A 14,346-nucleotide genomic window follows, 5' to 3' on the forward strand; every position below is an offset into this window, starting at 1 on the left:
TCACAACTTCAACAGAGATACTTCCTGTTTACTGTCATTTATGCCAAGAGGTATTTCATCCTTTATTGCTAATTATATACCGTGGAACATCAAATTTCCCCCAGGAAAGAGGACCTTGATTTCCTTTCTTTAAACATTATGCTCACGTTGCTATTTTGTCGGGTACACACATGGTTGTTAAGGTTTCTCATCTTCTACAGGCTCGCTGTGGTATTCTGCCACATACAGGCTCTTGTCAATGTTACTCGGGATAGGTTTGATTTCTGTTCCCAGCTGCTCCTCAATACTTTTCAGGTTGAAGCGATCATCATATGTGATCAAGTTGATGGCTAAGCCAAGATGACCAAAGCGACCTAACAAAAACCAATTTTAATTAATAAAACAGTTAAATATGGGAATCAATGTGCAAGCACTAGTGTGTAAGTGGCAAATCCATAAAGGATTTATGTTTTTGTTCACTACCATTCTGAGTATATGAACCCATACACACGTTACAACTTCAGGTTTCACAGCCTGAAGTAGTACTTCTATTTCACCTTTTTCAAATGAAAAAACGGGTGCTCATTTCTGTCAGAAGTTGCCAGAATATACATACTAAACAGTACAGTTACAGAAGTGAGGTTCTCATTTGTGAATCTTAAATTAAGCATAAAGTTATTTTAACCTTTTAAAATAAGTGTTCTGGAAGAATTGGAAATTAATTTGATATATCAAACAACTAAATTAGTTTTAATTCACTGTTCTAACTGCTACCACACTCTACAAAGGAACAAAATTTAGTGATTAAACTTCTCAAACAACTTCCACGAAGAACATCTCCTTCCTTTTCCTCACCTGATCTTCCAATACGATGGAGATAGGTCTCTGCCAGCTTTGGGAAGTCAAAGTTTATTACCACATTCACAGCTTGTATATCAATACCTCGGGTAAACAAATCTTTAAAAAAAACAAAAACAAAAACTCCATTATATCCTTCAATTTGGTGCCATAATACTCTTTAACATATATTTCTAATGTAACCTAAGCTTCATTCACCTCATCAGTAATTCAAAAGCATTTGCAAATTACTGGCATTATCTGTCATGCACATTACCATAAGCAGCTTTCTGCTCAACAAGTTACCTTTTCCCAGTCCTGTAATAAAGTTTTAAAAAATGGTCTAAGGTGACTGTGCAAGTCAAGGATGACTGATAAGCTATACACTCATAAATGAGTCTCAGGAGTATAATTTTCTTCCGTCTATTTTTGAGTATTTAATCCAAGGCTAACAGAGTAAATTATTTTTAAAAATTTTGTTGTGTAACGTAGAATACTTCTAAAAAGACATAATCCTCTAGCAGTAATTATTTATGCTTTGTTTAGAATTCATTCATCCCGTTCTGCTAAATGATTTATAACAGGTCTGAGGTAAGCTAATATGCAAGGCTATCCCTTCTAACTCTTTTCTAGTCCCACAATTATTATGCTAATTTAGGCTTTGAAAAATACAGGTAGAAATAATTATTATAGGCTAATAACTAGCTCTCCCTGCATCTATCAGCTCCACACTTCAAAATAATCCATGGTCAAATATTTCTAAAATACTGCTTTGAATTTGTTAACTCATTATTTTAAATTGCCTCCAGATAAAATTTAAAACTGATATTCAAGGTCCTCCACTCTATACTCTGGTCCTAACATACTTCTCTAACACATCTCAAACCTTCCTCTCCACCAAACTTGTCCACTATACTTCTTTAAACATATCTTCTTAGCTGTCTATGGATTATTTTTTATACCAGTCCCCTAACTTAAAATTCCTTCTTCTCCAAGTCTGAAACTCACCTATAGCTTAAATTACAATTTCATCTCTTCTCAGATCACCTCAGCTAGTCACCTTCCCTCTCTTACGAAAATTTATGATTATTTACTGTACATACCTCCCACTTGCAAATTACCTTTACTCCCTTGTAGATCCAGCCCAATGCCTGTTTTTGTAAATAAAGTTTTACTGCCATGTGGCCATGCCCATTTGTTTATATACTGCCACAAGTTTATAACTTGTAACAGAGACCATATGGTGTGCAAAGTCTAAGGTATTTACTATATGACACTTCACAGAATAAGTCTGCAGGCCCTGCCTTAGGTTCTTAATGTTATCTTTTTATCTCTGATTAAACAACTACTCCTTGAAGAGAGGAGTGGTACTTTGCATATATTTATTTATACATTTTACACATAAACGTTATTCAGTACTTATTTAACGACATATTACCCACTGTTCTGAAAAATCAGAAAGAAGAAAAAGCATCGGCACTTCAAAAACTTATCTGAAGGCAGCCTTGCAAGTAATGCTTAAAAATAAAACCATGTAACCACAGCAGTAATTCATATCAATGGGTGATTTCTATAAGTACTAAGAACTCTTTCTAGAAAACAAAAAAGTATTTTTCATTCTCAAATAAGGAAATGGTTAATGGCAAATGGCACTTTCTGTTTGTCTATACAGTTGACCCCTGAACAACTCAGGGGTTAGGGTCTCACATGTCTGCTCTGACTGTCCACCTGCCCCGCCCCAGTTTGTTTTTCTTCACAGTGAAATATACCAAAATATAAACTGGTCTGATTCTGGCAAAAAACCCCAAAAAGGCTATGATAAACACTTCTAAAACATAGTTTCTTAATTCATTTTGTGTATGCTATATATAATTCATTCCTGTATGCTAAAACTATTCAGAAAATACACAAACCCCAAAACTGGTTTAAAAGGCAGAGATGAGGTATGAGTGCCAGAACAAGTATTCTGCAGTTTCAGGTATGGAACCTAATTTCAAAAGTTAACTACAGCTCATTCTCAACTTCAGAAATTCTAGAAATGATAGTAGAGCAAGCTGGACTATGTCACAGGCCTCACTGCGTGATACGATAGAGAAAGAGCAAAACTAAGAAGAAAAACTACGGGTAAACAAAACAAAATACTTACCAGTGCAAACAAGATTGCGGCATAAGCCATTTCGGAAATCATGAAATACACGATTCCGATGTTCCTAGGAACAAAGTAATGCATTTGATTTGATTAAAACTCACACAAGCCCCCAAACTGCCATGATTTTTTCTCCTACCCAAAGTTCTTTATACCCCAAAATTTTTTTACATGAATGAGAAAGGAGCCAAATTCAATACACGTAAATTAAAAACAAAACGTGAAAATAATTAACCATAAATTAGTTTCCCATGGGAATTAATATGAATACGTGTGTATATGTTGTTTATTATCTCAATTCTTAAAGGTATTTTTCTTTTTTGCTGGAGTGGATTTTTAGTGATAATTTTCACCATACTTCTAAAATATTTCAAACAAAAGATGTCAAAAGTTTGGCTTGACCAAAACATCTACTATTTACCTTTTCAGTTATTATATACAAAAGCTAAAAATAACTACTTTCCAATTAAAAAACAAAAATGAAAACATACACTGACTAGCAAAAAGCAATAAATCTAGCATCTGGCAAACTGGTCTTTCTTTTCAGCACAATGTTCTTCCATTCTGAAATATTCTCTTCAATTTAATACATTCATTTCCTGTGATAATTTTAATATTAGGGGCCTACATGAAGGTATCTGATCCATGACACTAAGCTTCTTTGAAAACCATATGTGAGTTGATTAAGTTCTTAGCCCGTTAGCCTACAGAAACTACTTTCTTATGAAATTTCACAACGTCAGCACAAACACAAAATGTTGTCTTGTGATGGTGTTGAATCTATTTTCTGTTGAATTAAGTTCTGAAATACAGATTGCATCCTTTTCTAAAGGCAAATAGTAAAAACAGATGTACCTGAGGAGGTACACAGAAAAATCAGAACCTTCTGCAATGATGGAAATGTTCTGTATCTGTACTTTCCAAAACTGTGACTGCTAGTAACATGTAATGCGGCACTTCAAATGTGGTTAGTGTGACTGAAGAACTAAATTTTATTTTTTTAACATCTTTATTGGAGTATAATTGCTTTACATTGTTGTTAAGTTGCTGCTGTATAACAAAGTGAATCAGCTATATGTATACATATACCCCCATATCCCCTCCCTCTTGCATCTCCCTCCCACCCTCCCTATCCCACCCCTCTAGGTGATCACAAAGCATGAGGTGATCTCCCTGTGCTACTTGGCTGCTTCCCACTAGCTATCTATTTTACATTTGGTAGTATATATATGTCAGTGCTACTCTCATTTCGTCTCAGCTTACCCTTCCCCCTCCCCATGTCCTAGAGTCCATTCTCTACGTCTAGGTCTTTATTCCTGTCCTGCCCCTAGGTTCTTCAGAATCTTTTTTTTTTTTTTTTTAGATTCCATATATGCGTGTTAGCATACGGTATTTGTTTTTCTCTGACTTACTTAACTCTGTAAGACAGACTCTCAGTCCATCCACCTCACTACAAATAACTCAATTTCGTTTCTTTTTATGGCTAATATTCCATTGTATGTATGTGCCACATCTTCTTTATCCATTCACCTGTTGATGGACACTTAGGGTGCTTCCATGTCCTGGATATTGTAAATAGTGCTGCAATGAACACTGTGGTACATGATTCTTTTTGAATTATGGTTTTCTCATGGTATATGCCCCGTAGTAGGATTGCTGGGTCATATGGTACTTCTATTTTTAGTTTCTTAAGGAACCTCTATACTGTTCTCCATTGTGGCTGTATCAGTTTACAGTCCCACCAACAGTGCAAGAGGGTTCCTTTTCTCCACACCCTCTCCAGCATTTATTTATTGTTTGTAGATTTTTTGATGATGGCCATTCTGACCGGTGTGAGGTGATACCTCAGTGTAGTTTTGATTTGCATTTCTCTAATGATTAGTGATGTTGAGCATCCTTTCATGTGTTGTTGGCCATCTGTATATCTTCTTTGGAGAAATGTCTATTTAGGTCTTCTGCCCATTTTTGGATTGGGTTTTTGTTTTTTTTGATATTGAGCTGCATGAGCTGCTTGTGTATTTTGGAGATTAATCCTTTGTCAGTTGCTTCATTTGCAAATATTTTCTCCCTTTCTGAGGGTTGTCTTTTCGTCTTGTTTATGGTTCCCTTTGCTGTGCAAAAGCTTTTAAGTTTCATTAGATCCCATTTGTTATTTTTATTTCCATTTCTCCAGGAGGTGGGTCAAAAAGGATCTTGCTGTGATTTATGTCATAGAGTGTTCTGCCTATGTTTCCCTCTAAGAATTTTATAGTGTCTGGCCTTACATTTAGGTCTTTAATCCATTTTGAGTTTATTTTTGTGTATGGTGTTAGGAAGTGTTCTAATTTCATTCTTTTACATGTAGCTGTCCAGTTTTCCCAGCATCACTTATTGAAGAGGCTGTCTTTTCTCCACTGTATATTCTTGCCTCCTTTATCAAAGATAAGGTGACCATATGTGAGTGGGTTTATCTGTGGGCTTTCTATACTGTTCCATTGATCTATATTTCTGTTTTTGTGCCAGTACCATACTGTCTTGATTACTGTAACTTTGTAGTATAGTCTGAAGTCAGGGAGCCAGATTCCTCCAGCTCCGTTTTTCTTTCTCAAGATTGCTTTGGCTATTCGGGGTCTTTTGTGTTTCCATACAAACTGTGAAATTTTTTGTTCTAGTTCTGTGAAAAATGCCATTGGTAGTTTGACAGGGATTGCACTGAATCTAAATTTTAAATATTGTTTAATTTTAACTTACTTATTTAAATTTTAACTCTTTCAAATTGCCACGTGTAGCTAGTGATTACTGTATTAAATACTAGCCCAAATCTAAGAATACGGGGAAGGAAGGGAATAAAATCTCACATTTCTATTATGTTTGGCAACTTACAAACTATTCATTCCTACATAATCTCAATCTTCCTGACAACCTTGTGAGGTAAGAATTTATACTATTACCCCTGTTTGTAGTTAGAAAACCTAATGCCAGAGAGGTTAAAATGAATGGTCCTTTGCCTGCTAAGGAATAATTTATTCTTAAACTCAGGGCATTTGGAAGAGCATTAAAACAAAACAAAATCCAAGAAATACTAAGAAAAAGGTTTTTTAAAAAATCTATGCAAGTTCAAGTTTTACACTCACCTGCCTCATTTTAGCATGGATATAGAAGCAAGAATAACCCAGTTGAGAAATCTTCTTGGCTAGCAATTCAACTCTCTGAGAGGAGTTACAGAAAATGATCGACTGGTTTATCTGAAGCTGAGCACAGGGGGTAAACAAAACAAAACAAAACGATGACATAAGGAAGGAAAACAAAAACCTTCATTAACTTTGCCAAATCTTGAAAATATTAACCCTAATGTTGAAAATATCATCTAAGACTTAGAATCTCATGATACAAGAGAGATGCAAAACTGTAAAAATTTTAAGTACTATTCATTTACATAGTAGTTGAAGATAATTTTTATTGTAGAGCAAGTTTTATTGTAGCAGAGTATTTTTCATAAGGGCCGCATAATTGCCAACAGGAGTAAAACACAGCCAATTCTCATTACTTGAGGTAGTTATGTTCTATACAGTTACTGGAAACACTGAATTACCGAATACAGGACCACTGCTTCCAGGGGAAATACAGGGTTAGGTTCCTGTGAGGAACACTTAACTTCTTCATCAACGGGTCAACAGATAACCTTCTTTTATGTGTGTTACTGGTTTTTTTTTTTGGGGCCCTGCCACACAGCTTGCAGGATCCTAGTTCCCTGACCAGGGATCGAACCCATGCCCCCTGCAGTGGAGGCATGGAGTCCTAACCACTGGACCACCAAGGAATTTGGTTTAAACAGTGTTACTGTTTAAAGACACCTTATTTACTCATGGCCCACAGCTCTGTAACTCATGCCTTAATGAAGTTTATCTAATACATTATCTCTGCAAGGCACATCAGTCTTCTTGTACTTAGGAGCGCTGGACAACACTTCAGCACTATGCCTAGGGGCCATTTAAAAGAGTGAAATCAACAGAAAAGCACAGAAATGTGGGAAATGTGGCACTAAATAGACTGTGAAAAGGGTGTTCATTTATAGTATGAGCTGAAACAAGAAAGCAGGGGGAAACCGCATGAGGTCTCAAATTTTTCACGTATGTCTGCAAATGACCTCAAGAGCACCTGAGTACTGACTTCGGGGTGACAAGGAAATTGTGGCAAGTAGGCAAATTTGCAAAAAGAGTATCTGCCTACAACGGAACAATTATAATTACTGAGAATAATGAGGATTATCTGTAATTAAGGTCAAATTATTTTAGAATCAAATTAGAAGTGCCTGTGACTTGTCAATCATACAGTATCAGCTTCAGATCAACAACTCAAACTACCTTTCAGGAAATACTAAGGAATTTTTTTTACACTGAAAATGCTGAGAGGGACTTCCCTGGTGGTCCAGTGGTTAAGACTCCGTGCTCCCAGTGCAGGGTGCCCGGGTTCGATCCCTGGTCAGGGAACTAGATCCCGCATGCCGCAACTAAGAGCCCACATGCTGCAACTTAAGAGATCCCGCATGCCACAACTAAGACCTGGAGCAGCCAAATAAATAAGTATTTAAAAAAAAAGAAAAGAAAAAGAAAATGGTGAGAAAACTGATACAACTGTTTGTTTTACTGAGGTTAAGTAGTAAGTAACGGACAACATTCAGCTGCTGAAGCCTAACGACTTACCCTGGAGAAAAGTGTGTTGAGGCAGTGTACTTTTTGGCGCTCAGTTACATATGCGTAGTACTGGGTTACTCCCTTCAAAGTTAGTTCCTCCATCAGGTTAATCTCATAGGGTTTCTGCAAATGGGAATTCTGAAAAAAAAGAAGAGTCTCATATTTAAATGAAAACAGAGTCTATTTCTTAAACTCAGAATATATCCTCATACATTTCTGTCTGATAAACTCTTACTTTAAGGGATGGAGCCCTCTTTAAAATGTTATTATCTGTCATGAAAGAAGTAAATTACCATAAAATGGGAGATATAACATTCAGATATACAGCTAAGTTACTATTTTGTACTTTAAATATAGAATTATGCTGTAATCAATTTATCTAGCATCAATGGCTATGTCAGTCTGACAACAAAAGCTAAGTGAACAAATAAGAATCAAATTACTTTTGTATCTTAAAAAAATCAGTTAATTTATGCACAACAAACCTTAATTGATCAGCTAAAGAAAAAGCCCAAAACTTGAAATCAGCGTTAATATATAGACTAGTAGTAAGATGTAATCATGGATAAAGATATACTCATGAACAACAGGATAGTACTGCTTCCAAGTACAGGTTTATACTCACCATGAACTTCTGTACACTAAGAGGGAAGGTAGCAGAATATAATAAAATCTGTCTGTTTTTAGGTAGCGTGAGAATAATATCCTCCATTATCTGCACAAAATCCTGTGACAGCAACTTATCTGCCTGCAGTACAAAGAGAAGACGATCTTAAACACAATGAAATAATGTCTAAGGTCTTTGGTTAATAAGGCATCATCCAGCAAGTTCATGGAATGCTCCTGGTTGTAAACAGTAAGTCCTCTACAACACTGCATAGTCCAAAAGGCACCAAGACACATTACCAGTGATTCAGAAGGGGAAAAGTCTGTAATACTCATCTTCCAAGGAAAAAAAGTCCTAGACAGATATAATCCTTGTTCCCATAACAAAATTTTAATGTGACTCCCATTACAGAGACATTACGGTATAGTGATTAAAAGTACAGGCTGCAGAGTCAAACTACCTGGGTTTAAAACTTGTCTCCTTCGCTTATTAGCTATGTTGGGAGGCTTCTTAACCACTGACTATTTCAGTTTCCACAATTTAAAAATTAAGGTGTCTTCTTACTGTAGTAACTACTTTATAGGATACCTACCTTATAGGATTCTTGCAAAAATTAAATGAAAAAACATGTAAAGCACTTAGTGCTAGCACACAGTAACTAATAAACGTGCTCTCTCATTACTCAAAGATAAAAACCTGTTCCAAATTAGATCATGACGAAACTGCTCTAGTAATCTAAAACACAGACCAAACAGGAAAATAACTTTAAAAACATCAACACTGATTTCATATACATATAAAACACTGCTAGGTCCCAAGGATGCAGAGCTGAATAAGTTCTTAAAAGGCACTTATAACCTGGTGAGATAACACATTATAACAGAGACGAAAAACCAAACAATACAAAGTTGTATGTTAAATGAGGGGTTAGAGACATTACATGCTTCTTAAGATGAATCACAGAATGGAAAGAGACTTAGAATGAACTTGGCTTTGAGATTATTCAACAACTTCTCTTATTGAAAAATAAAAACCTGGCTTTACTAAGAAAAAGACACAAGGCTGATTTACTCCTATAAATTCCTATCATCTATTGTTTTTAAAGGGTAAAACATGTTTTATAAGCAAATTAGTTTGAACCGACAAGAGTCATGCATTTATTAAAAGGTCATAGGGACTTCCCTGGTGGCAGAGTGATTAAGAATTTGCCTGCCAATGCAGGGGACATGGGTTCGAGCCCTGGTCCGGGAAGATCCCACATGCCGCAGAGCAACTAAGCCCATGTACCACAACTACTGAGCCTGCGTGCCACAACTACTGAAGCCCGTGTGCGTAGAGCCTGTGTTCTGCAACGAGAAGCCACCGCAATGAGAAGCCCACCCACTGCAACGAAGAGCAGCCCCCGCTCGCCACAACTAGAGAAAGCCTGCACGCAGCAAGGAAGACCCAATGCAGCCAAAAACTAAAAATAAATAAATAAATAAATAAAAGCTCATAAACACGAAGAGGTTATGCTTCACTCACTGGCAGTTATGAACAAAGCCAGAGTAGTACAGAATAGTATGTTTCCAAATGAAGAGACATTACCTCATCCAATACTATCATCTGGACATGATCAACTTTTGCTACTCCTTTCTTGATAAGATCCAGGATTCTCCCAGGGGTAGCTATCACGACATGCACTACACAAGATTAGAAAACATATTTTTGTTAATTTTAGTTGGGGCAAAAAGGATAAAGGTTTATATCATATATTTTATCAGAAATACTGCTGTAGAGGTAGGAATAATAAAAAGAGGCAAAGGTGTGTTTTAAGAATATGGATTTCCATTTCATCTTTGGTTGGCTAGAGAATACCTGTTAGTTTCACTGCTACATGGGGTGGGGCTACAACTTCCCAAATCACCTGCTCCAAATAAGGGGCATACTTGTCTTGGGGCAACCCCCAAGGAAAAACAAAAGGTATGCCAAGCTTCTGATACAGTAGCTTGCCTTTAATCTAGATCAATGGTCTTCTGAAGACTGTAATAAGGATCAAATAATCATTTTAAATAACAGGACAGCACAAAGAATATAGTAATTAAACTTATCAAATGATAATCATATATAAAATTTTGACTAAAATTCTATATATAATTTTATATAAGTGGATTTCATTCTTGCTGTTTTCTTTTTTCACTAAATAATGTATCATGGAGAACTCTTCATTAAAAAATGAATACAGGTCAGCTTCACTCTTTAATGGCCATGTGGAATTCCCTTCAGACTATACCCAATGTATTTTAGCCAAACTCCCCTGACATTCATGTTGCTCCAATTTTTTCAGTACTACAAACCATGCTGTAGTAAACCACCTTGCATTTGTCCACTTATTTCTTCAAAAAAAGATTCTTAAAAATATACATTTGTAATTTTGAAATATAATGCCAAATTGCCCACCATAGAGATTATATCAATTTATACCTCCATGTTGCAAGACAGCCAATTTCTCCACAAACTCACATTACTGGTTACTAATTAGCCTTGCCAATATGAATTAACCTTGTCAATCAGAAAGGTACAATATCACTTTACTGTTTTTATGTGTAATTTAAAAAATTACTAGTAAGGTTGAATAGTCTTTCAATTACTAAAACAATTTGTTTTTATGCTTGAATGAAATGGTCATTTCCTTTATTCATTTTTCTACTGCAATGTTTGTTCCTTATTAATTTTAAAAACAACTTTAATAAGTTACTGAAAGGAAACACCTGTGTGTGGAATTACAGAGAGCCAGCCACCTTACATCAATCATTTCCTACCTGTATCATCAAGCCTCATTATGTCATCTCGTAAATTGGTTCCTCCTGTGGTTGCCATCACTTTAGCCCCTCCCATGTGTTTGCTGACCTGGATGCAAATTTGACTGACCTGTAGAGCAAGTTCTCTAGTGGGAACAATCACCATTGCTGGAAAATAACAAATAACAGAGAAAACAGAAAAAAACCAGCATATATTAAGAGTTTAAGAAGCTACAGAAATATTTCCCCTTTTAATTAAGACACTCAGATGAATAAATTTCTTAAAAAAAAAAAAAAGAGAACCTATTATATTGTTCCAGATTTAGACTTTTCCTCAGTAACAATGCTATACAATTCTTGTACTCTTCTTAGTTACAACCCCTTAAAGGGTTCTTCGAGTTGTCAATTATTAGCCCAAAGTTCATTAATATTTTAGTAAGAGATTCACTAGTCAAAATACCCAAATAAGAAACTCTTGCCGCCCAGTTCTATTTATATCACATGAAAGTTAGTAACAGAGAGATGGCAGAAATAATAATTATAGATCAAGAAAGCTGGGGAGGGCTTCCCTGGTGGCACAGTGGTTGAGAATCTGCCTGCCAATGCAGGAGACACGGGTTCAAGCCCTGGTCTGGGAAGATCCCACATGCCACGGAGCAACTAGGCCCGTGAGCCACAGCTACTGAGCCTGCGCGTCTGGAGCCTGTGCTCCGCAACAAGAGAGGCCGCGATAGTGAGAGGCCCGCGCACCACGATGAAGAGTGGGCCCCGCTCGCCGCAACTAGAGAAAGCCCTCGCACAGAAACGAAGACCCAACACAGCCAAAAATAAAGAAAGAAAGAAAGAAAGAAAGAAAGAAAGAAAGAAAGAAAGAAAGAAAGAAAGAAAGAAAGAAAGAAAGAAAGAAAGAAAGAAAGAAAGAAAGAAAGAAAGAAAGAAAGAAAGAGAGAGAGAGAGAGAGAGAGAAAGAAAGAAAGAAAGAAAGAAAGAAAGCTGGGGGAAAAAATAGCTGAAAATTTAAGAAAAAGCTTCAGAGATGAAAACTTAACTCTATTAGCTTACTCTGGGTACAGTTATGGAAATTTGTTTCTTCCCTACTGCCTAAGCTCTTAAAATCCCCAAACCACAAGGCTTTAAAGAGAAAAAGTTCATGTTTCTACAAGGAACTCTACAGACACAGAGCTGTCACAAGAAACATTTCAGTTCCATAGTTTGTAAGTATCTATGTCAGATAATTTAACTTCTCAAGATCTTAGCTTTTCCTATCTATAGGACAATAATACTTATTTTGCCTATCTCACTGGAATGTTGTCACAGCTGTGTAATATGTAAAAGAACTTTGAAAACTAGAAATCTCTTTAAAAAGTTAGGGATCATTTTTACAAGACAACCAGGCCAAAAACTGTGAAAAGGATAAATACAAATTCCAGATTATTTAAGTTCTGACTAAAAAACAGATGGTAATAGCTCCAAGATTTAAATCGCCATTTACAATTTAAACAAACTAACCTTGTATATTGTCCTTCTTCAGGTCTAGCCGTTCAAGTAAGGGAATGAGGTAGGCACCGCTCTTGCCTGTTCCGTTTTTTGCTCTAGCTAAAATATCCCTACCAGATAAAGCAATGGGAATGCTCTCCTCCTAGAAGAGATAAGACAATGCAAATTATTTGTGAATAAAAACAGTACATAAGCAAATTCTTCTCTAAAACACACTGAAAGTATACATAGCTCTTTGGTATTATGAAGTATTTTACAACAATAAGTAGAGACCAAATAAATTAGCAGGACCAGTCCACATCACCATCAGTATCAACTGACATTTACCAGAACAGCTTATAAAATACATACTCAAGTAATAAAAAAAACTGTATATGTAAGTCTGCATGTGCAAATGTGTTGTCTAAGGAAGCTGAGCATCAACAACCAAGAAGAGTAACTTGGGCTAACATCATGAATACGTAGAGGAAAAAAAAGCAAAGGACATTTCACAATTAAAAACTGGAGGAAAAGACAGCACAAACAATATTCAAAGGAAAGACTGTAATAAGATATTCTGAGACTAGTAAACCAATTTGACCACAATGAAAAATTGTAGGTTGGACAATTTATCCCTACACAAAACAGGAATCAGCTGGGAAAGTTTAACCTCAGGTCCTATTTGATTTTTTTAAAAATCGTATTACATAATGTCCAATGTCTGTCTCACAGCCAACTTCTGTCCTGAGATGTGCTCAACTGGAGTCTCAACTCTATCCCAGTTATCTTGATCCATGGTCACATTACCAAGGCTGACTTCTCATTTTCATATTTGGCTTAGTTTGTTTTATGTGTTTTGCAGAAGACAATATTTCTTATTATAATATTATAATATTTCCTAGACAATAGCAAAGGATTCCTAACAATTACTAAATATTAAATACACGTATACGGAGAGAAATTTAAAAAGTAAAACAGGTATAAACAGAGAGGAAGCAGAACATTTTGATTTCTAAAACTAAACATTTTAATTTCTAAAACTAGAAAATTAGGAAAATAAATTAGGAAAAGAGATTCACAATCACTAAAATAATTAGTTCTTTCTATGCTTGCGCTAATGAGCAAAACAAGTATCTCTAGCACTTTAAAACTGTTACTGAAGGACTTCCCTGGTGGCGCTGTGGTTAGGAATCCACCTGCCAATGCAGGGGACACGGGTTCGAGCCCTGGGCCGGGAAGATCCCACATGCCTCGGAGCAACTAAGCCTGTGTGCCACAACTACTGAGCCCCAACTACTGAGCCCTGTGCCACAACTACTGAAGCCCACGCGCCTAGAGCCCAGGCTCTGCAACAGGAGAAGCCACTGCAATGAGAAGCCTGCACAACGCAACAAAAAACAGCCCCCGCTTGCCGCAACTAGAGAAAGCCCACGCACAGCAACAAAGACCCAACGCAGCCAAAAAAAAAAATAAAAAAAAACCCAAAAACCGTTACTGGAGAAATATCTAAATCATAAGCATCATGATTTTCATTTCCCACCATGACTCTTATTCTAGAACCCCAATCACAGGGGTCAGATGGGTTCCATATGGTCAGAATAACTAACATAGCTGCCAGAACAACTGCGAAAATGATCCAGTGACAATACTCTATTATCTTGTTCCTACAGCCAGCATTAAACAGTCTGCTTATTATGTATGGTAAAGCAGGTCAAAGAAGAAAACCTTGGTTTTGACCCTTTGGTCTTAATCTCTTCCCCCCTACTTTGAGTCAACTCTATTAATCTTTTGTTGTCCTGAAGGCCCATTATCCCCATGGGTTCATTCTCTTCTACGGTTTTTAAACAG

At 36.4% G+C, this 14,346-nt stretch overlaps 1 protein-coding gene across 8 annotated transcripts in view; it reads right to left on the reverse strand.

Moving 5' to 3' along the window:
* DDX6 (DEAD-box helicase 6) overlaps positions 1-14,346 on the reverse strand; it is a 34,786-nt gene that overhangs the window by 5,206 nt on the left and 15,234 nt on the right. For 7 of the 8 annotated variants that reach the window (XM_082340654.1, XM_082340653.1, XM_082340652.1 and 4 more), the window contains 9 exons: positions 12,532-12,661; positions 11,044-11,190; positions 9,830-9,924; positions 8,261-8,383; positions 7,645-7,773; positions 6,076-6,192; positions 2,963-3,026; positions 835-936; positions 147-353 (listed from right to left, as the gene is read on the reverse strand). In XM_082340654.1, the coding sequence (XP_082196780.1) occupies positions 178-353; positions 835-936; positions 2,963-3,026; positions 6,076-6,192; positions 7,645-7,773; positions 8,261-8,383; positions 9,830-9,924; positions 11,044-11,190; positions 12,532-12,661 (1,083 nt within the window). In that variant the 3' untranslated portion in view covers positions 147-177. The remainder of the gene's footprint in view (positions 1-146; positions 354-834; positions 937-2,962; positions 3,027-6,075; positions 6,193-7,644; positions 7,774-8,260; positions 8,384-9,829; positions 9,925-11,043; positions 11,191-12,531; positions 12,662-14,346) is intronic. The other variant, XM_082340659.1, reaches the window with a different exon arrangement.

The sequence above is a fragment of the Balaenoptera borealis genome (genome assembly GCF_965194805.1).
Source record: "Balaenoptera borealis genome assembly, chromosome: 11".
Classification (NCBI taxonomy): Eukaryota; Metazoa; Chordata; class Mammalia; order Artiodactyla; family Balaenopteridae; genus Balaenoptera; species Balaenoptera borealis.